Raw genomic sequence first — 25,594 nt, 5'->3', positions numbered from 1 at the left:
ACCAAGCTTGATGGCTCTAGATGGAGAGCAGTTTCAATATCGTACTGCCAATCGCAGCAGAGAAGCACGTTTGGACATCACTGGACTCCTGGGCAAAGAGCATTTTTCGATATAAGGGTCTTTGACCTAAGTGCTCGAAGATACAGGGGTCTGGAGCTCAGCAAGTGCTTTAAAAGGAATGAAGACGAAAAGAAACGCCATTATAACGAGAGAGTAAACACCGTGGAATATGGGACCTTCAGTCCCCTTGTCTTCTCAACAAATGGAGGAATAAGTCGCGAGTGTGGAGCGTTTTACAAACGACTATCAGAGATGATTGCTGAAAAGCGGGATGTCACAGTTGAACAATCGACCAACTTCATAAGGTCGAAGATCTCATTCAGTTTGTTAACATCAACTTTACTATGCATCAGAGGCGCACGCTCATTGTGGGGTAGGGAACCTGCAACAATCAATGACATTGAACTCTCCAATTCTCGTTCAAGGATTGTAGGCAGCGATTAATCAATAATCTATTCTGTGAAGGGATTTTAAAATTCAAAAACAATCAAAACACTCGAACAATCAGAATAAATAGACAGTAGTATTAAGAAGAAAAAATTGTAAATAATAAATTTTAGTTAACATTAGTTATGTGTACGATAAAAAAAAAAAAAAAAAAAATGAAACTCAAAAAAAAAAGATGCGAAGATACGGTGCGTCGTATCTGCGTTGTAGTTTTATTTAAAACCTTAAGATATTCTGTACGTATTCTAAAATTTAACTGGAAAAATTAGATTGTCCTATAAGGGTCGAAGGTGAGGTGGTGAATGCTCAACACTATAGTTCGGAAAAATTCATTCTAACACAGTAACATTTAGAAATAGGCCTTTCTAAGCCAATCACCTTCAAAACATATTCTCTGTAAATAAATTATGCACTTTTATACATAGCCAAAAAGTAAACATTTTTAAATTGCAAATTTAAAAGAAATATTTTGTGGGAAAGCCTCGCTATACATTGTCTAAGACTCAAGTAAGTATATTGTCAAGCCAAGGCTCACTCAGTTTACTCAATTTACACTTTTAAGCGCTTTTTTTAGAGTTGTTGTGTTTTGTTATGCCATTGCATTGCAACTTTCGAAGGGGATTTCGAACGATCGAATTTCCGTAGCAACCGTTAAAACCAAGTGGGAAAACAATGTGCATAATCAGGGTTGATACAAATTGTTTTTCCGTTTAAATGGGTCGCTAGAGTGATGAGCAAAGCGGTGACGATGGGACCTTCACGGTTTCAACAGTGGTCTCACTACTTTTTACTTGTACTTCTATTTACCTCTTTTGTACAAGTTACAGGTAATCTACATAATATATAAAATATCTAGGCGTGAAAATTTTTGCGGGAAATTGTTATTTGATGCTATTACCAAGTCTACTTTTAACTTGCTGGAACCCATGCAGGATCCCAAACAAGTCTGCAAAACAAGCCTTTAGAAATTGTTTTATTTAGGCCAATCACTGAGAATCGTACCTGCAAGTAAGACTGCGTTACAAACAAAAGTTGCAGCAAATTTTGCATTTAACCCAAAACTAGAAGTAGAAATCGTTGACGGAGGGGGAAGCAGAATTACGTCTGGAGAATATTCTAACCTGGTAAGTTAGTCAGTGAAATATTCATAACCCATGCAAGTTGATAGGCAGCTTTCACTTTCTATTTCCCCGCTGGCCTGGCCAGCCATGGCAAATACTAAACACGCTGCCCAGACAACTGTCAAAATTGGAGAACTCAGTACGGTAACGTAATATTTATATTCAATCTCAGTTTAAAATCGATTGATTAATCTTAAATGTAGCTATTGGAAAATTCCTAGAGAAAATTGTAGTAAATTTTTGACCAGCTAGCTTATTTTTAAAATTAAAAAATCACTTTTAGTTGTAGCACAGCACCAACTTTTTTTTTATCTTGAAACTGAATGGGAACTTACTAAGGTAGAAGAAACAGAATTTATATGATGATATTCCTTGGTCTATGGACAGGACTGCATGGGCCAAACATTCCTTTTCTTGTGGCAGGAGTGTTTTAGTGATATGACTATTCAATTTATAGAAGGGTAGAATCGAAATGAAACGAAATGATGTATATCTCAGCAACTAACAGTTAATACAGGATGTATGTCATACAATAACCATATAAAAATGGGTCATTCTGTGGCTATTGGGGTGTTAGCTGCTCCGGAAACTAACACATTAGTAAAAACTCTCTGGGTAAAAGCCACCGTGGACGACACAAAAACATTAAACAGGCACAAGACATAGCACAGGACTAAGCATGACAAAGACAGACACAAATGTGGCAAAAATAATAAAATGTAGGGCTTGGCTTTTAGGACTTGTTGCGTGAGATAAAAAACAAATTAAAAAATGGAAAAACTCTTTGAATTTCTATCCAAGAACTAATAGAACATCAAGGTACCTAATAGTGACACTAGGAAATAAGTGTTTTCCACCTATTCTTAGTTTGATATGCTGAATAATAGGTTTAATGGGATGTCTAAAAAGAATGTATTCAGTTTTGCAGGCATTTAATGAATTTTTATTGGCATTCAACCAATGCCAGAGAGATTTTAAATCCAAATTGACTTTTTTGGTGAGTGGTTCTAGTGACTCATTAAAATGCAGTAGGTTTCTATCATCAGCAAAGTGAGTTATTGATAGCATAGCTTAGGTCGTCAATATAAAGTTAAAAAAGTAATGGTCCTAGCACTGATCCTTGTCGAACCCTGTGTCTAATAAATTCAACAGAAGAACAACCAACTACAGTGACAAACTGACGCCTACCCTTTAGATAGGTCTTAAATAGGGAATGAGCATTGCCACGAATTCCATAGTGTTTAAGTTTATCAAGTAAGATATTATGGTCAACTGTATCGAAGGCTTTCTAAAGGTCAATAAAAACTCCACAAGCATAATCTCCTTTATCTAATGCATCAACAATTTTTTGACACATATTTAGAAGGGCATGGGATGTAGAGTAGTTACGTCTGAAGTCAAACTGGTGCGTAAAAAGAATTTTTTGTAAAGTAAGAAAATGGTAAACACGTTTATGAATCAGTTTTTTGAACACTTTATCAATGTTGAAAGATATTGGGGCAGTAGTTGTTACAGTCTAGTTTGCTGCCTTTTTTGTGTACTGGTAGAACCATGGCAACTTTGAGTCTCTCAGGATAAATGCTGCAAATTCTACCACAAATAAACTCAGTTTAAAATTGAGGAAAGGGTGAAATCACCCAAATGATTTTCAGCTTATCAGTATCATTGTATGTTTTTTGTATGGATTTAATGGTATTTTCCCAACTTTTTTGGTATAGCTTAGATATATTTAATAGATTCTTACCATTAGTTTTTTTTATACATGCTACATACAGAAAGTGAATTTCGCAATCAATTTTTACAACCGCTTTCACAAATGTTCCATAAAAATCTATATTATATTACCCGTATACGTCTGTCTGTCATGAAAAATAGTACGGCAATAGCGAGACACACACAATGCTGTATAAAAAGATCAGGTAAACAGGCCACCAACTAGTTAAAAAAAATTACTACTAAGCACACAATTAGGCAGCCATTTAGAGTTTTTTTAGTGGATAAAAAAATCTCAGTCTGTTGTTTCATTGCAGGATTGCTTTTATTGTAAGTAAGAGTTTATTTGCTGATAAAATAACTAATTACAAAAACAAAATGTTCTATTGGAAAAGGAACTTTAGATAGACAAATTGCTAAAAAAAACAAGCTGGAGACCGTCACACTAGTTAAATAACTAATCTAAGGAGATGGCCACCATTATATATTTATAATTTTTCATTTTAAATAAGTAAATATAAATTCTTTGTTTATTTTCTTTAAGAAAATTAACTATACACTGTAACTGGGTTTTTTATCCGCTTGCAAAAAGTAAAAAAGGTACTAAGTTAGTTAGGAATATTTATTGAGGAGGGAATTTTTTCAGAGTGATTTGATTTTAGATATTGATAGTGAAGAAAGGTCTTGTCTAGGGAAAAGAGATTGAAAAAAGTTTCAGGCTAGTATACATTGATATAAAGTAGAATTGGTACCAAAAGAAAAAGTTCTAACAAGGGGTTTGTCTAAAAGTTTAATAGAAGATCCTCTGGTAATGTAAGTATCCGGGGGAAACCCTAGACTGAAAAGACTATTTATATCAGGTGGAGAGATTTTGTTTAGGATTTGGTAAACTAGAGTTACATTATAGATTTTGGTGGTTTTAAAAATATCAAGAAGAGTTGCTTTAGTAGAGGTTTAGAGGGTTGATTGAAGTCAGCGAAGGTGATGAGTCTGACAGCTATTTTTTGAAGTTTAAAGATTCAATCAGTATGGATGTTATGGGTTAGACATCAAACTTCGGAAGAATAAGAAGCGTGAGAAAAAATAAAAAGTAGTATACAGAGAGGAGTATCTTTAAGGGAACATAGTGACAGAGTTTGGAAATTACTCCATTACTTCTGGAAAGTTTTTATAGCTAAGTTTTTTATATGAAATGACCAATTTAAGTGAGAGTCGGTAATAACCCCAAGATACTTAACACAAGTGGAAAAGGATAGGTGGTTTGTGGTCAATTTGAAATTTTATTTGGATTTTTAAGATTCATTAAGCACAATTTACCCTAAATTATATATGTCTATCTGCAAAGGTATTGCACATGCCATTATAGGTTATTTTATTCTCACAAATTTTTTTCTGTATATAACTTCTAGACTGTGTCGGCTGTATTATCCAATTCTTCATTATGTCTGTCCACGGATTCAAGCTTTATGTTATCCCAAGGCTATGGAGTATTTCCTGGATCTGTGTGTGAAGTAGTTGATTATGCAATATCCTTGTCATTTCAAGCAAACTCAAGCTCAGGGGTTATTTCATCTGATTCGACTAATACCTTTCAAGTAACAGGTCAGTTTATGTATGTTCTTTTTTGTTTGATTTGTTGTATGCATATTTTCACACAGGAGCAACTGGTTAACTTTAGCAAGAAAATGGAAAGAATCAGAAATTTTATAAATTACGAAATTTGGGATAAATTTCATTTCCTTGGGGATTCCATCCTAATGACTGACTCTTTCTGCTCTACGACTGTAACTATGTTACATTAGGGCCAGAGATAAGTATAGCATTGTTGTAACTTGCTTGCCTACCACACAAGCTGGTTAGCATCAGTAGGTGGCACCAAATGGGCTGACAGCACTGCATTTAAAGTGCGACGGAGTGGGGACTTGAACCTGAAACCTTATGGTTATACACAAGTCAAATGCGCTACCACTACACCATCTCCACTTTTATTATACACAAGTAGTTGATTTTTTTTTTTCAGTCTTACACGCTTTGCATATGAATTGTAAGTTTTCTCACACATTTTTAACAGGTGGAAGAAAAAATCTTAAAAATGTTTTTCTCATAATTTTTTTTCGTAATGGCATGAAATCTTTTTGATAAATTCCTATCATTTTGTCAAAACACAACACAGTAAGTGATGTTGTGTTGCAGATACCCATGGCTATGAGTGTTTGTTTTTTCTAGCATTAAAAAAAATAGCATTTCCTAATACTGAATTTTTAGCAAGGTAGATTGGTAAATATATCAAAAGGAAAAAATCAATCAAAAGCTATCAAAGTGCAAAGTGTATTTTTTAGTTTTTTAGTTAATTTTTCTCCTTTTTTAGGAATTCCTTATAGTAAATTTATTATCATCAGATAGAGATTTTTCATCTTTCACAACAAGTATTTTTTAAAAGAAAAATATCTGGTGTGTTGGAAATATTTTAAATAAACCAATTGTGTGTCAAAATGGGTTACCATATCATATCATTGAAAGGTTAACACCCATTTTTCATGCTAGCATAGGTTGGACAGGGTATATTAATGGGTTTCCATTCTGACCCAGACTGTGTTAGTTCTAAACTCAAATTTGTTGCTGCCAGTAATAAAAGGTTTATGTAAATAAAGTTAGTAAAAATGTCAGACCTTCCTTTAGAATGAGCCTGATGTACATAAATTTTTGACAATTTAGGAGAGATACATTTAGCCATGTTTAATCAAGATCATTATTTTTGGAATGGCCGCTTCGAACAATTTATTCGTGATGCAATACAGGATGTTAATGAAGGCTGGTTTCTACACCCATTTAGGCAACCATTTCCAGGTAAACACTGCATTGCTTTATGTTTCCAATGTTGAAATGTTTTAAATGCCTTTAGCAAATATAATGTTGGAGATAGTGTACTGTAAAATTTTTACAATATTTTCCTATTTCAGGGTACTATAGGTATGTGGATAGGTTGTAGAAAAACATTAGGTGGTAGAGAACTTCACCATTAGAATTTTTATGCCCTACAATATGCAACACATCAGCATTCACTTGCTTAAGATCTAATTGTAATTTACCTCACGTCACTTCGCTTGCATTGTAGGCCGCACAGTATCTTTAAAGACTTATTATATGCCGGAATTTACTTCTGCTGCTGCCATAAAATCCTACCATGAAATGAAAGAGTATCATGCTGTAAGTAAGTTTGTTGCATGCAACTAATGTTGTTGTGTGTGCAACAACATTAGGTGAAGAAGATAGGTGTGATCTGCTTGGTAGTCTGCCTTGGCAACATTTAAGATCGATGTACACAATTATGTAGTCAGTCAATTTGCATACATGTGGGATTGTTATTTAAATATGCCTAATCTTTCTTTCTGTAGTTTTATTGTGTTTTAACTATTCTTTATGCATAAAAAAATAAACACCAGTAAAGTAAATACAATGTACTTAAACTTGCATATATTGTTGCACTTTTAAAAATTCTGTAGATATGTCTTAGAACAGATATACAATCCTGTAAAATTAACACAGATGGTTAGACTGAAAAGTTTCTGCCTAAATTACTTTTCTTTTAAAATTTGATATGGTTAGCTTGCCAAACACCTGTTTTGTGTATTTCTAGTCTAATCCAGAAAAAAGAGCCCATGCTGTAATTGGATTCAACAGTAACAACATCGCAAAAATCATGCTTCCATTAATGGCAATTGAAGATCAATCAGTGTTGTCATTCAGAGGGGATTCATCGTCAGAATTTTCAGACAAGGTAAAATGATGGGAACAGAAAGGCAATGTGACATATTAAATATGGAAATGACAAAAAGTTAACACTGGCTTTCTATATCCTGCTAAAGCTATTTAAATTCAAAAAGTTTGTTTTTTATTATTTTATAGCTTAAAACAGAAATTTAGGGAGCAATTGATATATGGATATTTTGTGAAAAAATGAGTTTCTTATGTTATTTTTTCCTGTTCTACATTTATAAAAGCTGGAATTGACCTTGATAAATTGATTTTGGACTTAATTGCATCTTTATAGGACATTCGTTTGTTCATTTATTTCAGTTTCGGCACTACAATAGGGAAAATAAATATTAATCATTGCAGTGTTTTTAGATATTGTGCATTCCTTACGAAAAAAAAAAATCTTCTGTGGAAAGCCAATTTCTTTCCTGGTTCCATATTTTCCATCACAGACAACTTTTTGTATTAATAACAGCTTCCAGTTGTATAATCTTTCTAATGTACTGTATTATGGTTGATGTTATTAAACAGATATGTTCTATTACAACAAAGCCAACTTAATAAAAATTAATGCTATTACTTTTTTGTTTAGTCATTATACCCAACTTTCAATCGAATCATATATTCTGATGAAATTATGGAATATGGTTTTCTACTTTATCTAAAGGAGAGAAATTGGTACAAAATTGTAAGTGCCTGTCCTTACACTGTCTTTTGTTACTAAATTTTGTTTTTTAAATAATTTCTAACTTTTAAATAAATCAAAAATCCAAAACTAATCTAGATCATCTTTGCAGTCTTAAATTTTGGTGATTTTTTTTTCATGCAAACCTTTTTACCTGCAAAAAAACAAGTTCCAAGCACCTACTTGTTTTTATTATGGTAGGAAATAGGGGTTGGAATGTGAAACTAAAGAAATATAAAAGCACTAAAAAACAAATTGAGTTCCTTCTTCTAGACTTGCCTTGTATACCAAGAAGGGGTTTATGTACTTTATATTCACTGTGTAAATGTGTATGTACATTCATTACTTTTCTATTGTTTGTTTTTTTAAAACATTGAAAAAGCTTGACGGTGAATGAATGAGAATGATGAATAAAAATTTTGTATCTTTTCTTAGCTTGTTATAACCGGCTACGATACTAAATTTACTTCCAAGTTTTACACTTCAGCAAAAGATTTAGGGATTGAAATAGTTAAAGAGGTAAGTATATAGTGTTCATTTTTTTTTTAATTTTTTTTAATTTTGGATTGTTATTCTATACTTGATATTTGTTTTTCTTACTATAGTTTGTTGTACCTCCTGTCGCAGATGCAAATCTTGAGCCTGTTGATAATTTAAAACAAGTATTTAATGATATTAAAGTTTCTGGCATAAAAGTGATTGTAAACGTTGCAAGAGGGCACTCTGGAACATATTTGTACACAGAGGCCATAAGGTGAATATTTTGTTTATTTTTCAAAATGACCAGTTTTGACCAGTATGTACCAGTTTGAACAAGTTAGTCTGAAATGAGTGTTTGGATATGATAACAACTATGTCTTACTACAATATAACCACCATTCGCAAAAATCTATACACCGGATTAAATCAAATTTTTTGGATGTGCTGTAACAGAGAGAAAAAGCAGTTCTATTATCAGAATATACAAAAACCTTTCTGCTTTCCAGAAAGGGAAAACGACTAAAACACATTCTTCTTTTTTGCGAAGTGATATTTCAAAGGGTAAATATAATAATTCCAATTGTTTTCCATGCTGATTTTTGCAACTGTTCAGGCATAGGTATATAAAATAATATTGAGAAGAAAGAAATATCGTTTAATTTAACCTTTTGCTTTCTTTAAATGAATGGTTATGCAAACTTTTTGCACAAATGGTTGAAAATTAGAACATATAAGGTATATTTCTCATTATTAAGGCCCAATATTTTGATTTTGTTTTTTCCACAGACATGGAGTTACATGTATAGATGGATATCAATGGGTTGGCTTCAATAATATGAATGATTTTCCTGTTAAAAATTTACCAGATGGCTGTCATACCAGTGTAAGAGCAATATGCCGTTTCCTCTAAATTAAATTTTGGAAAAGCTTAACTTAAAGTTCGACATTTATACGTGTTTTGTTGATGGTACCAGAAGTGTGACACATAGGATCAATGGTTTTTAATCATATTTTATATTTTTATTTTCTAGCTAGATGCGCTGTGTAATTTACGTTTTAAAGGCATGACGTTTAACGAGCCATTATACCTTGTTGATGGATGGGGTACAAGAGAATGGGATTATGTGTGGACCAGAAACTTTAGGCTGGAGGAGGAAGATTCTCTTAGCCAGGCTCGAGATATGCCTTTCTTTGATATTGCTGGTGTATGTATCATAATTTTTATTTTTATTTTGATTTTTTTTTGTTTTTTTTCAACATCCTAAATTATCCATGAGAGACTATCCATGAGTATCAAGCTTTTTTGTCCTCTTTGTTTTCCTATTGTTTAAAAAGCACAATGGTTTTCTGTTGCTAATGAAATGTGCTGCTTTTAAATCTGTAATTGTTTTGGAAGGTTGATGATTTAAAGGAAAATAATTAGTCTCTTGTTTATAGTTACCCCTCATATCAGTTTGTTATGGAGAAAAAATATTTTAATTTTCTGAAGGATTTTTAAGCGATTGACTAATACAAAAAGTTGATAAAAGTAGTACCTTTTGTGCACATATAATATTATTCACAGTTAATCCTAAATGTTACTATGTAACATTCAGGGTTACCGTTACCATGAAACATTAAGGTTTAACTGGGTAAACAACCCGAACAAACTGTTCAAAATACCATTGTATAAAGCGGAAATATTGCTGTAAGCCATTACAAAACTATTAAACACATAAAATAGCGATAAGGGCATATATTAAAAACCAAAATACAAGATATTCAAGGTAACTTTTACAATGTCTTGTTTTCATTGAGTCAAACCATTTTCCAAATTCGATTAACCCTAAAAAAAGTCAATGTCACTGTATTGAAAAAGTAGTTATTTAGATTTGCCATTAAAAGCAAACTTGATGTTGAAAACATTTTTGATTTTATATTTAGCTAAACAACCTTTAATACCTTAAAATAAATGTATTTTCTAGAAAGGTGCTGAATTTGGTCTAGCCCAGGATGTTGTAGTGACATATGTTCTTGCTATGGAGCGTATGATTGCTGAAAAAAGAACAATAAGTGGTTCCTCTTTGGCATTAGAAATCAGACAGAATGTAAGTATACTTTTAAATCTGCTAGTGAAAAAGATGTCCATGTTTTACATGGCTAGCCTCACAAATATTGAGTTATATATACCCTGTTTATTATTTCCAGGAGGGACCATGGCTTCGATGGACAGTGCTAGAGTATTAAATGCTTATTTTGAACTATGCAGACCCTGCAACATCCAACAACCCACAGGTTGCACCATCTCCCCAATTTCCCTCACATAGCTTGCCTTAACCCAGGGCTGTAGTGACATTCACTCGCCCATATTGAATCGCAACCAAAGGGAATCAAACACTGATCTCCCACACAAAGTGCCAGAGTTAAAACCACTAAGCAGCACCATAATTGGTTACTACATCTGTTTTGTGAGTTATTTGCAGTGATAAATAGCAAATACAAAATAAGTTGTATATTTAAAATTTATCTCTTAGACTGTGCTACAATTTCTGTTTTTCTTGTGTCTATTTTTCTGTAACAATTTCTAGTTTTTTTTAATAAATAATAGGTAATTTTGAGTTTCATAGAAACACTTAAAGGGATAATTTCTTTTTTCTACTGGCTAAATTATTGAATTTATTACTATGTGTGATGCTCTCTAGGAACACCAAACATTTTTTGTCGTTTTTTCCATAGATATAGGCAATTACTTAAAACCACCCCTAAAATCTCTACGACATCCTTATATTCAGGAAAATATAATAACTTTTCTGAGGATTATCCTTAGAACTTAACACTTACAACACAACATTATTTTTCAAAGGGAAATCTTTTCATAGGGACTATGTAAAAAATGGAAAATATGTTATAACTTTTATTTGGCTGTCAGAAACTGTAAACAAAATGTAGAAATTCACTCCAGAACTAACATAATTGAATTTGAAGCAGATAGTGGTATTTTGAACAAGTTTCAGGAGCCCTAGACCGAATAGATCAAGTTCTCATGTTCAGTTTTTTGTGTTTTCTATTTTGATAACATTTTGATATCAAATTATTGATTCCATTGCCTTGCAAAATTTTACCATTTGTAACAAGGATTAAGGCTTTAGTTAATTGCTATTGGGGCATGAAAGGGATTTTAGAAGACAAAAAACCTTTAAAAAAAATTGAAAAATATGAAGAAAAAGATTTGTTTGATAAGAATTTTTTTGCTTAAAAGTTAAAAATATTTATACTAAATTGAAAAACAATACTGTTTTTATAATAAAAACTCATATTTGTGGTAAAGTTACGAGAGTGGGTTCACACGAAGCATTAAAGTTGGAAAAATTTGTTCTAAAGTGACGAACACAAGGTTGTATGAAGCTAAAACATTGCTGTATTTTGTTCTAAGAAGACAAAAAACTACCCTAGAAAGAAGTTTATGAAATTCATTTTTTCTGAAAATATGAATTGATATGATTTCAAGATAGAAGTAGTGAATTTTCATCGAGTGAAGTTTTGAAAGACACAAAATAAAACTTGTCAAAAAATATTTGACCACAGACATTTGGTCGGTTACCTTAGTGGAAAACAAACTCAAAAAGCATGTATGCTATATAATAAGCTTTTTAAGAGTGTGTATATTCTAGTCTTGTTTTTTACAAACTAGTCTCTAATAAAAAACCCTTGGTACAACCTTCATGAGTTTAAAAGATTGTATTAAATTTTTGAAACAACTTAAGATATCCAGTTTTTCTAATCTTTTTGTTGACATGTTTTGTATGTACTTTAGACCAACTATCATGGCTTTACTAGTCAAGTTGCTTTGGATAACTCAACTGGAGATAGACTAAACTACCATGGTATGTTTGAAATAGTTCCATAAAAACTATGTAAAATTAAAAGTAAATTTTTTTTCCCTATTTACCCATAATGTTGTATGAAAAATATGGGGTCAGTGATTAAATTATGGCCAACCTAGATATGACAATAATATAATTGATCTGATATTCCTACATAGCACAATATTATTTCCACAGTATTATTGCCCGGGAAAAAATAGGCAAAAAAACAAGGGAAAAGAGAAGAGCCATTTGAATTTTGATGACATCAGCAAGGACCATCCAGACTCAAAATGTTTTTTTTAGAAATTTGTTTACTTGTTGCCTCTATTACGTAGAACTTGAATAGCTGATTAAAATAATGTATAGGATCATATTTTCTCTCACATAGCTTGTGTCTCAGGCAGCCCCTAGTTACCCACATGGGAGATAACCTCAGTTATTTCCAGCTGTTGTGAAGGTATAAGGCCATAAACATAAAGTGCAATGCAATGGCTTTGCTAATTTAAAAGTGCTATTAAGGCAGTTTAAATGCATTGATATCAACATAAATAAGACATAAGTAAGACAGTCTTTGTATTATTATATAAGATAGTTTGTGAACTAAAATTAGCCAATTCAAAATATATGGTATCTGAAAAATGTACTGAGCACTTTTCCTATTATACATCAACCAAAAGTTTTATGTGTGTAACTTATTTAGACCCTTAATCACGAAAATCACTAAAATCACAAAAAAATAGTGGGAACTTAAGAAGAAAATTCACAATGCTTGCCATTAAGTGTAACTTAACCCTATTCGGTCCGGGGGGGGGGGGGGGGGGGGGGCAGATTCCGCCCCCCCTGACGGTTTTTTTTTAATAACTCCTGATTGCTTTCTTATATGGCTATGATACTTACTGAGTTTCCACATTTATCTATTAGACACCTGCATGCTAAATTTTTAGGTCCCATACCTTTCAGAGGCTTTGATATTGGCCATTACTCGAAACTACCCCTAAAATCTCTATGAAATCCTTATAATGGGGAAAATATAATAAATCCTGTTAGGATTATCCTTAGAACTTGAAACTTGCAGCACAACTTTGTTTCATCAAGAAGAATCATTTTGAATAATTTTGACACATGATTAATCCGATTTCTCGATTTTGTCGGATTTTACCCGAAAATCGGAAAAAAACGGATTTTCGGGCACTTTTTGGCAATTTTTTATTCGATCCATGTAAAAACCGGAAGATATGTTAAAAAAATTTTATTTAGCTTTCAGAAACTTCAAACAGAATGTAAAAATTCCCTCTAGAACTAAAAGTAATTATATTTTAAGCAGATAGTGGCATTTTTAACAATTTTCAAGCTTCTGATGACGTCACAGAAAATGTGCTGACGTAAGCAAATATTTATTGCCGCCATTTTGTTCCTTTTATGACGTACTATAAGTGTGCCAAGTTTGATTCAATTTGAACAATCCTATGAAAAGTTATTGAGGGGGGGGGCGGAATCCCCCCCTCCCGGTCATAGTATGTTCGAAAAACCCCAGACCGAATAGGGTTAAATTTATCCAGTGTCCAAAATTTTGGATTTTATTTTATAGTTTTTATATTATATTTTATAGTTAAAGATTTTTAAAAACTAATATCTTAAACTCTCAGAACCTGCTCCATTCTTACAGCTATATAAGGTCATAAACAAAGTGGTTTTGAACAGTTATATTGGTATAACTGTTCAGGTAAATGACTGTAGTCCATTATTTTAGTGAGAACTGGCATTATGTGGCCCAATCTTCAAAAACATGCTCTTGAAGTTGGCGTTGACATTGAGGAGGGTTTTATTGAACCATGGAGTTGGGAAACTGTCATTGTATGTATCTTGTAATTTGTATGTTATATAGTTTTATTTCTTTTGATTTCTATAAGTAAGAGGAATTGTAAGGTTTGCTTTGAGAAGGTTATGAAGACACAGAAGTTGATGAAGAAACATTTTCTGAAATATAGGTCATAAGAACTTTGACACATAGTATCATTTATTTCAAATGTTTAAGGAAGTGCTTAAAAGAGGAAGTGCTTAAAAGAATGAGTGCTTGTTTCTAAAAACAATCAAATATATTTACTATTAACAAACAAGTCTTTAAGCAGTATTGAAAAAATTGTTTTGGGGGTACGTGGGGTTTTATTAAGAATGTTTGGTGTTTATTAAAAGTAATATGATGCACTTACTTTTTAGTTGGAGATCTTGTGCTAAATTAACACTCCACTTTTAAACTTTGATATTGACATATATTCTTTAGTACTTGTGTCTTGGGGCTCTCTGCCAGACAACATTTTGTTCTGAAAGTTCTGAAGAATGCAAATTTTTCTAATAAACAAGGTGTCATTGTTTGTTTGCCCTAATTTTTGACAAAGCCTTCCATTATGTTTTTATTGTGTTCCAAACCAGTGGTAAAAATGCTTAACTAGAATATGAATCTGACTAAATATGAATCCAAGTTGAAATTGTTACACCTCGCTAAAATGTAACCAACATTAATGAAAAAGTAAAATTAAACCTGATGTAATCAGAATTTCTTTATTAGTCCGTGTCGACAAACACAATTTATATGGTGAGCGACATGCAAACAACGACAATCATTGAACGCAAAACTGATGGTGGTAAAGAAGCTAGAACCATTGCTTATGATTACAACGATTTTGGTGTTTTAACTGGTTACATCGAACTACCAGACAAATACAAGAATGTGAGAACGTGAGTTGTTTTTTCCCTTCCGGAAGTTAATATTATTCTGATTTTATTGAACTTTATTGTTGGAATTTTTTTTGCATATAATGATGTTTTTATGTTACAGTTTTAAGGCTTATAAAGGCTGGTTCCAGTACGAAGATCAACGACAGACAACATTAAACTGGGATTACTATGCTGCACCCGTTCCTATTGCAGATGAGATGGAAACAAAAACAGAACTGGTCCCTGCTTCATATTATTGCTCAGATGGATGTGGCGGTAACATTCTGGACCTGGGAAACATTCACATTTTTGAGAACGGTGTTTGTGTTAAGCAAGATACTTGCCAGTGAGTATAGTTGTTTCGGAGGCTAAAAATTTGGGAACTTTCTTAAATAAAAAATTTCTGTTTTAAAAAACAGGTGCTCAGTTTCACCAACTACTGGCTTAGAGGTCTGGTCTGGTCCACAATGTGAGATGGCTGTCTGTAGTGCTGGATGTCAAAAGGGTGTTTGTGTTGCGTAAGTACCTTGATTGTTACCTTCTTGCAACCTGTAAATAATTACAATACGTTTTGCAATTAAGTGGAATTTTTAGCCACATGCCACACTTCATGTTGTATAAAAACACATTTTCTTTTTTTTGTTTGTTGCGTTTATGTTCTGCTTTTTTAACTGTTATCATTGAAATTATTTACCCAGGATAGCCACTTCAGTTCCTATTGGTACTGCTATTAATGAAGGTCCTGCCAAGCGGGTTTTAGTGCATTTAAACCTCCCATTTCAGTTCTGAAAGTCGTGTAAGCACAGAATTGCTCAACTAGACAACCCCCTGAGATATCAAACCTATTCTCATGCTTAGCGCTAAGCAGAAACGATAGATTCACACTTTTATAGTCTCTGGCATGACTCGGCTGGGGGTTAAACCCAGGACCTTCCGCATTTTATTTTTTACTTTACTTCCTTTTTACTTTAACTTAAAAATGTTATATGACAAAGTGATATGATAAAGCTTTTGTAGTTATTTTGGATGCACCTTCTACTACTGTCACTTCGAAAAACATGTCAACTTTAAAAAAATCTGAAGCAACTTTTTTGAATGGTCCTAAATATCATGTCTGCATTTTTTATTTTTGAATATCTGAATGGGTCATTGAAGGATTTTGTGCATGTTAAGCGTTTGGTAATAGGACTAAGATTAAGATTGTCTGCATAGTGCATAAATTTTAAAGTTTTTTAAGAAGAAAAGTTTTTTTTAAAGTTTAATTTTTGTCGAGAGGGTTATATAAAAATCTAATGATACATTGTGATATTTTATAGACCAGATAACTGTACTTGCTTGGATGGATGGAGTGGTGTCGATTGTTCAAGTGCTATATGTTCAAGGTATGTTATTGCAGGGTTACAAACGACCTGGAAAGCCAGAAAAAGCTGGAAAGGTTACGGAAATTTAAAACTGACTCAGAAAGTCAAGGAAGTTATTAAATTTTTTAAAAGTCACGGAAAAGTTTAGGAATAATGTTATGTAAAAGTCAGGGAGATTGGCTGGACTACCTTATTTTAAAGCCTTGTTTTAAGCACCCCTGTGTGGGGTGACGATTTACATGTTGTGCAAATAATATATTGCGATTGTATAGTAATTGCATTAACCTTTGTGCATTTAAAATACCTCTTTAAATTGCCTTCGCAACGTGATACTATCATATCAATGTTTCGCGGTACCTTTTTTTAACATTTTATAGATTATATATATACACCAAACCCTTTAAAATCCCTATAAACACCAAACCCTAAAAATATGAAACTTTATAGTTTGGCCACTGTGTCATACATTAGTTTTGCCACTGCACTGAAGTTGCACTGAAGTTGCAAAGAAACCTTTGCTAAATAAACATGTAATGTAAAAATATAAAGTCGCAAAGAATACCTCCTCCACCCATTATATCTTTTGTTCGTTAAACCTTTTTTAGTTGCACATCAGGTGGTCAATGTATATCACCAGAAACATGTGTTTGCAACACTAACCGATTTGGTCCAGGCTGTGCTGGCACGTGTACTTGTGTTAACGGAGAATGTAATGGAGGTGAGTTGGTGAACAAACATTTGTAGTGAAGTTGAATGTGTGTTTAACGCATGGTTTGTAGGTTAAATGCAACTAAATGTTTGTCAAATTGTGGCTTTTCATTCTGTCAAATTATGCTGTATTGTTATGTGGAAGTTTGGTTTCCTTTTTCAATATGTTGAGATACCAGCTACAGCGTCAGAGGTGTCACTTACAATAAATCATATACCAGAGTGGTCACACCCACCGCGCTCTCAAATAACTGATAAATATGGACTTTCCTAACATCTCGCTAGACTCAAAATTTGGACCAAAATATTAATTCCTTCTAAAATCTATTAAACAATTTTTAACCCAGGACATGCATTTTTTAGAAGTAGGTCATTTTCCCGTTTAAAAAATTAATAAACTAGTATGTATATTAGGAGGGCTTGATTTTTTGTTGCTGTACGTTTTCTAAATGTGGTCAAAATTCTCCTAAAATATTAGTGTGCGCTCACCTCTTAAAAAATGGAGACCCTCCTAAAATTGGACCCAAAATGTTGGTTTTTCCTAAATTATCTAAATAGTATCTTTTTGTTATTGTGTTTTATATGTCACAACAACTTGAGCATGTGTTTACCTTGCAACAGAACTGGTGAATTATATTTCATAATTGCTGCAAGCCTCTCTGATATTAAAAAGGAAAGGCTTAATTATTGGTAACTCTTTTTTTCCTTCTAAAATCTTGTTAAAATTTCCCATAATACGGGATTTTAGTGTTTCCTAAAGTATCATTGAGATTTTTACCTAAGAATGAAAGCATGCATTTTTGCGTTGGTAACAAGTCCATTATCTAACCTTCACTAACATAATACCGTGATTTATAAGTAGTTTAAAGTTGGTGGTTATATGTAGGATTGGCTGGTGATGGGACATGTACCACATGTGACTCTGGTTATATCGGTGGAAACTGTGACATCTCCTTGGTGGCTTTGATTCTTCCTACTATGACTGGTTTCATAGTGCTGGTTGTTGGGTTGTACTTTTTAGTGAAATATTTTATTAACAGGTACAACAAGTATATCTTTTTTAAGCCTACTATTATAATTTTAAAGTCATTTAAGACTATCCTCTGTATAGCCTGTCTAATCCATGTTTGATTCCTGGATAAGGTTTCGTTTTCCAACGTTAATAAATGTGTTAAAATTATTATATTCGCCATTTGTGTTTTTAGAGCGAAACTAAAGGCTGCATTGTACAATAATGATTGGATGGTCAACTGGAATGATTTGAAACGACATGATGAAGCTACTGGGCGAAGTAGCATGTTCTTGTCTGCTATGTCAATGAATAACACAAATCGTGAAAGGTAGGGTCGATACTCAGCCTAATGGTGCCTGATACTACATAAACATAATTTCGAACTTATTGATCATTTCGAAAATACTGTTTTAAAAACTTTCTCCTTCGTAAGTCCACTTTATTGTCTTGCAAATATTAAAGTTTCTGATTTTGGCAAAAAAATATTCAAGTTAAGTGTATTCCTTTTTCCAGGAAGCAAATTAACACAGGCTCATGGGAAGGAATGGACGTACATTACCAGGTAATTATAGTTCTGAGTTGTTAAACTTATACGCAGAAATTAAAAGTCTTGAAGTGTAAATAAATAAAGTGCAAGCTAGCAATTTGGACAAATCTTGAGAATTATTTTATTATTGCTTGCCTTTATTTCACAAAATAAATGCTAACAGGGTGCATGTTGGCTGTTTTAAGTAAGAGACATAATCCAGCTTCCAATTTAAATGATTTAAAGTTGTAACAGTAATCCATTCTTTTTTTTTGTTGCTTTTAGAAATTAACTAAAGATTCTCTAAATGTGACTGATTCAATTCGACTTGAAGTGAAGAAAATGAGAGACATGAGACACATCAACATTGCAATGTTTGTTGGATGTTGTGTGGACGCACCCAATATTTGTATTTTAACAGAACTGCAACCCAAAGTATGATTTTATTATTGTACACAGGAAATAAGAGGTCGTTTACATAAGACGGAAATGAAATTGAGACGAAGTGATATTCCACACTGCAGTAGACTGTTTGAAAGTTGTTCCATAATGAGTCAATTCTTTTGTTTGTGATTTTTAAACATATACACTAATTAAAAACCACATTTTATCATAAAGTGTTGACATAGAAATTTTGCACCAGTTTTAAAATTTCACTCCAGTTAATTTGACCGAAGTGAAATGACACCTGAAATGTGTTTCACCTTGCTCAAAAAGAAAAAAAGCGCTAATATTAACAGTCCTTGGAAATCTACCGTGAACCAGTTTGAGTACTTTTCGCTTCACATGTAGCCTATATAACCTCTTAATGCGTAGCTACTTTTAATTTAGAAAGGAAATGATTGTTATAAAGGGTTTGCAATAACTTGTTTAAATTTAACCATATCAATGAAGTGATATGGCATTAGTGTATTTTTATAAACTTATCTACTACTCTAGGGGAGTCTCGATGACATTCTGACAAATGAAGACATCAAATTGCCTTGGAATTTCAGATTTGCCATACTGAAGGTATATTGGTACTTTTCTGTCTGATGAAGAGATCTTATTTACAGTGGCACAGTTGTTGTTATAAAGAGAAATTACCTCTTTCAGTTCTATGCCACGTTGCTTATTGAGAGGCGATAAGAATAATGATACCGTTCTTTGTTTACACTGTGGTTGTTTTTTAATAGAAAGAAATACGATCTTTGTTCTGTTTAGGGTGTCTGCGCTGGTTTAGATTATCTTCATAAAAGTGAAATTAAATCCCATGGTCGATTGAAATCAACGAACTGCTTGATTGATAACAGATGGACAGTGAAACTTACTGGTAAATTTGTTCTAATTTGTTTATATCTTTGTTTCTTTGGATGTCTATTCTTTTATAATATACCCTAAGTTGATTAATTTTCTTTCAGAAGTGCTAATTTTTAGATGCGTAGGTTAGGTAAGCAGGGTTTACTTTTTTAACACGTCTGGGCTGCACAAAAAAATTGTCGTCAAAATTTTGAACAATGACCATGCTAGCGTCAGCAACAATTAGCACATTTTAGAGTTTGGATGTAACCAAATAACATGGATTCCTTAGTCCACTGTGAACATTGATAAGTGAACAACAGTTTAAACCGCGTGGGCATCCTTCTGGCATCAAATTTCGAAATTTGTCACCTTGTTTCACTATATTTTATCGGTGGTATTTTATTTGCTTATTTGTTATGCTTTATATTTTCTTCACGTTCTTCTTTCTTCGTCTTCCAGGATTTGGCTTACATGAACTCAAATCAGGCCAGACCGATGTTGGTGTTTTCGACCCTCATTCAAACAAAGACATTGATCCTACCAAAGCGAACTATGGGTACTATATATTTACATTTTTATTGACAAGAAAAAAAGAGATATAAACAAAAATACATTTTTTTTTGACCCATGTTGTTATTTAAACAAACCAAGCAATGGTGTCTGTTTATCATCACCTTACGTTTTAGCTCACTATTATGGACGGCTCCTGAAATTTTAAGAACTGGTGTATACCACATTGATCACGTGGGACGCGGTACTGTTGAAGGAGATATATACAGGTGTGTATAGCAACATTGTGTTAGGAGTTTAAAAAATGTTTTGTTTTGTTAACCCTATTAGTCCCAGAGGGAGGGTCACATTTTTTGTAACAACTACTAAAGCATATAGTTTCGGGGGTTAAAATTTTGGTGATTTTTTTCATTTTTAGTTAGTTTCAGAATAGTGAAATAGTTTTTCTTATGAAGTCACGTGTGTTGACATGGAGAGTCGTTGATTAACATTTATTAAATTATTTTTTTAAAATAAATTTGTTCGACCCTTTTTGGCCTTTTTTCAGGTTCAAAAATACGTCTTGAACTAAATGACGTCATCCAAATTTGTATCCCTTTGTCCTTTAGAGTGCCAAGTTTTGGTACAATACGATGTTTTATTCATTTCTTGTGGAGGGAGACCTTTTTATTACCACAGACCCGCGGCTCTCCACGTATTAAAAACAGTTTAGCTGTACATAATTGATCAGTTGTTGTTGTTTTTAATGTTTTTTTTAATGTTTTTTTTGTCTCTTCTTATTATCTTCTTGTTTTACCTTTTAGTTTGGGTTTGATTATAAGCGAGATGTGCACAAGAGATTTTCCCTTTGCTGACGTCATGCTTGAGAAAGAAGAAATTGTGGCTTTGATTTGTGGAAGCAAAGAGGAATCCATTATCAGGGTATGGGGTCCGTTTTTTTGTTTGTGTGCACCATCATGTGAACATGATTTCTCGATGTTAAGTAATCTCTCATACGACTGGAAAAATTTGTTTTAGGTATGGAACGACTACATTGCTAAGTTGAATGTCGAACAAGGAGGATGGGTGCGGCCTTGTATCAAGGATAAAGAATGGCCTAGCAAGTACGAGAAAAGAAAGGCTTTAAAGAAGGTACTTCACTAACGTTTCTATCAAGCCCTCTATTTTTAACCATGCAAGAAAAGCAGCAATACCTTTGTTTTCTCCTTTTATATTTTATTTCATAACACACATTTCCCGAATTTCATGAATAATTATGACGTCATTCTAAATTTTAGGCTCTATGCTTTTTAAATAAGGATATACAGATAGAATAAATTATCCTGACTAAACTGAAGTTTTTAAAGCAATATAATATTCTAGATGGATTTTATTTAGATTTAAAGAAAATAAATATTTTGACCGTAAGTTTCAGGTCGCGATTGTGGCATTTAACGAACAGATATATCTACGAAATTAGGTGTTTTGTTCTACCTATTAGGGATGAGAATCATTTTTAGTATTAACCTCTTTAATTGAGTTTGACATAATTAGGAAATTCGGGAAAGGTCTATTGTGACCATTAATGGTCTTGTGAAAAAAAACGCATGATGTTTAGTTAAAACACATAGCTCCATACAGCTTCAACTAATGATGTGTATTAATGATAAGTAGGAATAAGTGCGGCAGTAACGCATTTCTTCATTCCGTCATACGTAAACAAATATAGAAAAGAACTTACCTTTGTAAACGCTCGATTCGAGAAATGAAGAGAAATATAACTCGCGAAAATTTCCTTTCGCGACAATTACTTTTCTGAAGATAAATTATTTGTTGGATTAATATTTGTGCATGTTGTGTGCGCATTTTAGTGTGGCCTTGTGATTGACTTTAACATAACAAACTCCTACGGAACTGAAGTAATATACAGCAACATTGGTTAGGAGCCGAAATTAAGTTGTTCTTTTTGTCTTCATTGGCGGTGTCAGCCATGTATTAGGTTGACAGATACTAGAGTTTTTAAGAACGCGGTTTTGTGTGCCTGTTTAGTTGATGGAGTCGAGCTGGCATGAAGACCCTGTCCACCGTCCTACTTTGCACGAGATAAAGAAAGAACTTGAACGTATTGAACCACAGCGGGGTGAACTGATGGACCATCTTGTCACCATGCTGGAGAAGTATTCAGGCAACTTGGAAGACATTGTCGCTAAAAGAACAAAACAACTGCAGAAGGAAAAACAGAAGACAGAAGACTTGGTGTCTCGTAAGTCATTTGAAACTTGTGAGGTGTTATCGCTTTTAACTCAAAGTGAATGTCTTTAAATATTTCATATTGCCAGTTTAGTAGTCAATTTTTAGTGCGTTTGTCATTTGTTAATTTGTCATCTCGCACGCAGTTAAAGAAGCATTTTTTTTAAAGAAACTTCAGGTGAACTTCCAAAGAGCAGCATTTTTGCACCGTTGCGATTTAATTGCCCGGACGATTTACTTGTGCATGCGCAATAGACAAACGCCGCAATAGACAAAAAAGCTCCTTCGAAAAGTTGAATAAATTCAACTTTGTGAGGGAGCTTTTCATCGATAGCCAATCAGATCAGTTGAAAATAAAATGATTTTACCACCCTTTACATCGAACAAAACAAAATAGCATATGAACTTAATAGAAATCACAAAAGTGATAAAATCGCCGTCCCAAAAATCTCCGTCACATTTTGCGCAAAAATCTGCTCTATGGAAATCCACCTTTGCCAACAAGTGCATTATTAGTCTTTCGTAGCTTTAAGGCTTTTAAGTCTCAAGTGTTCATGTTTTATTAAGTAAGCTTTCTAGATTAATCTAGCGTTAATTTTTCACGATGGATAGTTGAACATAACATTACCACAATGTTTGTTATTTTATCATACTTTATTAGACAGTCCGTTTTTTCGGAAAATTTAACACAAACTTTTCACAAGTGAGAAAAGACTGATTGATCGAAAATTTTAGGGAAGATGGCGAAAATTTATCTTATTAAAAAACAACAACAGAAGTTGAGAAGAAATTTCGTAGGTCCTCTGACGTTTTCTTCTAATATTTCAGGTTTACTTCCCAAGTCTGTTGCAGAAGAATTGAAACAAGGCCGACGTGTAGCTCCTGAAAACTTCGAATCAGTTACAATTTATTTCAGGTAGATCAATTCTTTCCAGGTAAAACATTTAAATCAGAAGATACTAAATCGAAGAACTTCGAAACGAGAAGGGTAGATTTGTTCTATTAGGCAAAGGGTTTGTATATTCTGGTCTGTAATTTACACATAACGCATTGATTACCGGTCTCTATAATAATAGCCGTTGTCTGTTTGTTTGTTTGTCTGTCTGTTGCGGAAACTCGAAATGCGATATATTAAAGACAGGCGACCCCCTGAGTTTTTTCCAAGTTGATGAGTTATTATAACTCATTTTGTTATCAGTGACATCGTTGGATTTACATCAATTGCCAAAGCCAGCACGCCATTACAAGTGGTTGCATTATTGAATGATATGTACACTTCGTTTGATTCCATCGCTGCTAACTATGATGTTTATAAGGTTGAAACGATTGGTGATGCTTGTAAGTAAACTTTTTCTTGTAAGAAACCTTTTAGGGACATCTGTTTTTTGCCTTAAAAGTTTAAAGGATTGAATCTCATTACGTATAGGCTGTTCTTGACAAAACGCGAATTAAAGAATCCTGAATTTTGTGATGTGTAAATCTAGCTAAAATTCAAGAATTGTGCAAAAGTTGCTCGCATAAATTTCTGCACTTCAAGTATTGTTTATATTTTTGATTAAACGGGAAAGCAACAAACGCAACATGACTTCTATACCGGCCCTAGGTACTCCATCCTAACGGTTGGCTTTTACTCCCTTCCCACTGTTGTTACATTACCAGTAGAGGTTTATAGCTCTAAGTTGACTGACAAAACTACACTTGAAGTTTGCTGAGCGAGGATTCGAATCTGAAACGACCACAAGCCGAAGGCGTTACTGCTATACTACTCTTTTTAATAAATGAAGAAAGGAAATTCAAGACCTAGAACTGCAATCGGAGTAAAAAGGCCGTATCAATTTATATGACGTATACGGATTTGCGTTGTCCATTTTTTTATTTTTTTTTTTGAAACCATTTTTTGCACCCAACTTAGCAATATTGGGTTTTACTCTTTATTTATTAGACATGATTGTGTCTGGTTTACCAACAAGAAACGGAGATAAGCATGCAGGAGAAATTTGTACGACAGCTTTGGATCTGATGAGCGCTATTGGAGACTTTGAAATCGCACATATGAAAGACACCAAGTTAAGACTGCGAGCAGGCGTTCATACTGGTAAATATTTATTGCTTTTCGCTGTATTTAAACGGAACTAGCCGGGTTTCAGGGCGCTTGTTGGTAAGAGTTCGCTTCGTAATTGCGAGGTATGTGGTCAAGTCTACATGGTGGACACGATACCCACATAGATAGAGTGCTTCGAACACTAAAGTAATTCTATACTGGTCCATGTTCAGAAGAAATAATTATAATTAGTAAACATTTTTTTTCTTTTTAATTGACAGGTAATGTGGTGGCTGGAGTTGTGGGATTGAAGATGCCTCGTTATTGTTTATTTGGTGACAGTGTAAACGTGGCTTCCAAGATGGAATCTGGTGGAAAACGTAAGATGTTTTTCTAATGCGATGTCTTGAGAAATTTTAACGGTTGAGGAGGAATAAGAATTCTCGAAAAGAGTGAGTTAGTAATACCTTCCCTTTCTTTACATTTAGCCTTGCGTGTCCACATTAGTCAACAAACCTACACCATCTTGTCAAGATTGGGTGGTTACAAATGCGAGTACAGACACGAAGTGGAAGTGAAAGGTTTAGGAATCATTAAAACATACTGGCTAAACGGAAAAGATGGCTACACCAAACCTCTTCCAGAGCCTAGTGAAGAAGATTAAAGCAAGTTTTTTCTTTTTGTGTTATTTTTTAATATAATTGTATATATTTTAAATTGTTTCTTTAATTTATTTAAATTGTTAATAAATATTTATTTAATCAGATCTTTTTCTGCATTCAACATAGCCACAGATCACCCTGACGTTTTTTTAAGGAATGCGCCATTTAGACTCGGCTGCAGTGTTGTCTACGACTGTGCTAATTTCAGCTAATGAGCTTGTTTTTTTTAGTGTAAAAAAGATTGTATTTCGCAGGAATTTTTTTCTGCGAATCATACAGATTTGGACTTTTTTCGCTGGAATCTCTGCGGTTGCTTAAGTTGCAAAAAGTTGTTTTTGAGATTTAACGGAAAGCTGTTTGTTTTTAAGACATATCCCTAATAATTTGATTTTACGTATAAACGACTTTAGCATTTAATCTATATCAGTTGCGACAAGCCTTT

At 33.3% G+C, this 25,594-nt stretch overlaps 1 protein-coding gene across 4 annotated transcripts; it reads left to right on the top strand.

The window, feature by feature from the left end:
• The first annotated feature begins 1,141 nt into the window (after nucleotides 1–1,141).
• LOC130635645 (uncharacterized) lies at nucleotides 1,142–25,254 on the top strand. Of its 4 annotated transcripts, XM_057445037.1 has the most exons (35): nucleotides 1,142–1,334; nucleotides 1,489–1,631; nucleotides 4,751–4,943; nucleotides 6,057–6,188; nucleotides 6,457–6,548; nucleotides 6,979–7,119; nucleotides 7,690–7,785; nucleotides 8,218–8,301; nucleotides 8,388–8,536; nucleotides 9,049–9,145; nucleotides 9,294–9,467; nucleotides 10,227–10,349; nucleotides 12,056–12,125; nucleotides 13,858–13,961; nucleotides 14,674–14,843; nucleotides 14,944–15,168; nucleotides 15,242–15,340; nucleotides 16,139–16,204; nucleotides 16,789–16,901; nucleotides 17,778–17,931; nucleotides 18,097–18,231; nucleotides 18,417–18,465; nucleotides 18,715–18,864; nucleotides 19,369–19,440; nucleotides 19,633–19,741; nucleotides 20,170–20,266; nucleotides 20,397–20,489; nucleotides 21,024–21,141; nucleotides 21,238–21,351; nucleotides 22,249–22,462; nucleotides 23,278–23,365; nucleotides 23,648–23,787; nucleotides 24,392–24,544; nucleotides 24,772–24,870; nucleotides 24,979–25,254. In XM_057445037.1, the coding sequence occupies exons 1-35, from the start codon at nucleotides 1,238–1,240 to the stop codon at nucleotides 25,152–25,154; spliced, it is 4,329 nt and encodes a 1,442-aa protein (XP_057301020.1). In that variant the 5' UTR covers nucleotides 1,142–1,237; the 3' UTR covers nucleotides 25,155–25,254. The 4 variants fall into 4 exon arrangements, with proteins under 4 accessions (XP_057301020.1, XP_057301023.1, XP_057301021.1 ...); XM_057445040.1 differs by lacking the exons at nucleotides 1,142–1,334; nucleotides 1,489–1,631 and adding an exon at nucleotides 1,693–1,767; XM_057445038.1 differs by lacking the exons at nucleotides 1,142–1,334; nucleotides 1,489–1,631 and adding an exon at nucleotides 1,702–1,772.
• Nucleotides 25,255–25,594: the final 340 nt, after the last annotated feature.

This window comes from Hydractinia symbiolongicarpus, chromosome 3 (genome assembly GCF_029227915.1).
Source record: "Hydractinia symbiolongicarpus strain clone_291-10 chromosome 3, HSymV2.1, whole genome shotgun sequence".
NCBI lineage: Eukaryota > Metazoa > Cnidaria > Hydrozoa > Anthoathecata > Hydractiniidae > Hydractinia > Hydractinia symbiolongicarpus.
The sequence above is the reverse complement of the archived record's forward strand: the minus strand, read 5'-3'. Positions and strand labels throughout refer to the sequence as shown.

Coding starts and splice junctions, on each gene's coding strand:
- LOC130635645 (XM_057445037.1), top strand. CDS start 1,238: ATGAGCAAAGCGGTGACGATGGGACCTTCACGGTTTCAACAGTGGTCT. Junction 4,944..6,056: donor TAATACCTTTCAAGTAACAG/GTCAGTTTATGT, acceptor TTGACAATTTAG/GAGAGATACATTTAGCCATG. Junction 23,366..23,647: donor TCAGTTACAATTTATTTCAG/GTAGATCAATTC, acceptor TTTTGTTATCAG/TGACATCGTTGGATTTACAT.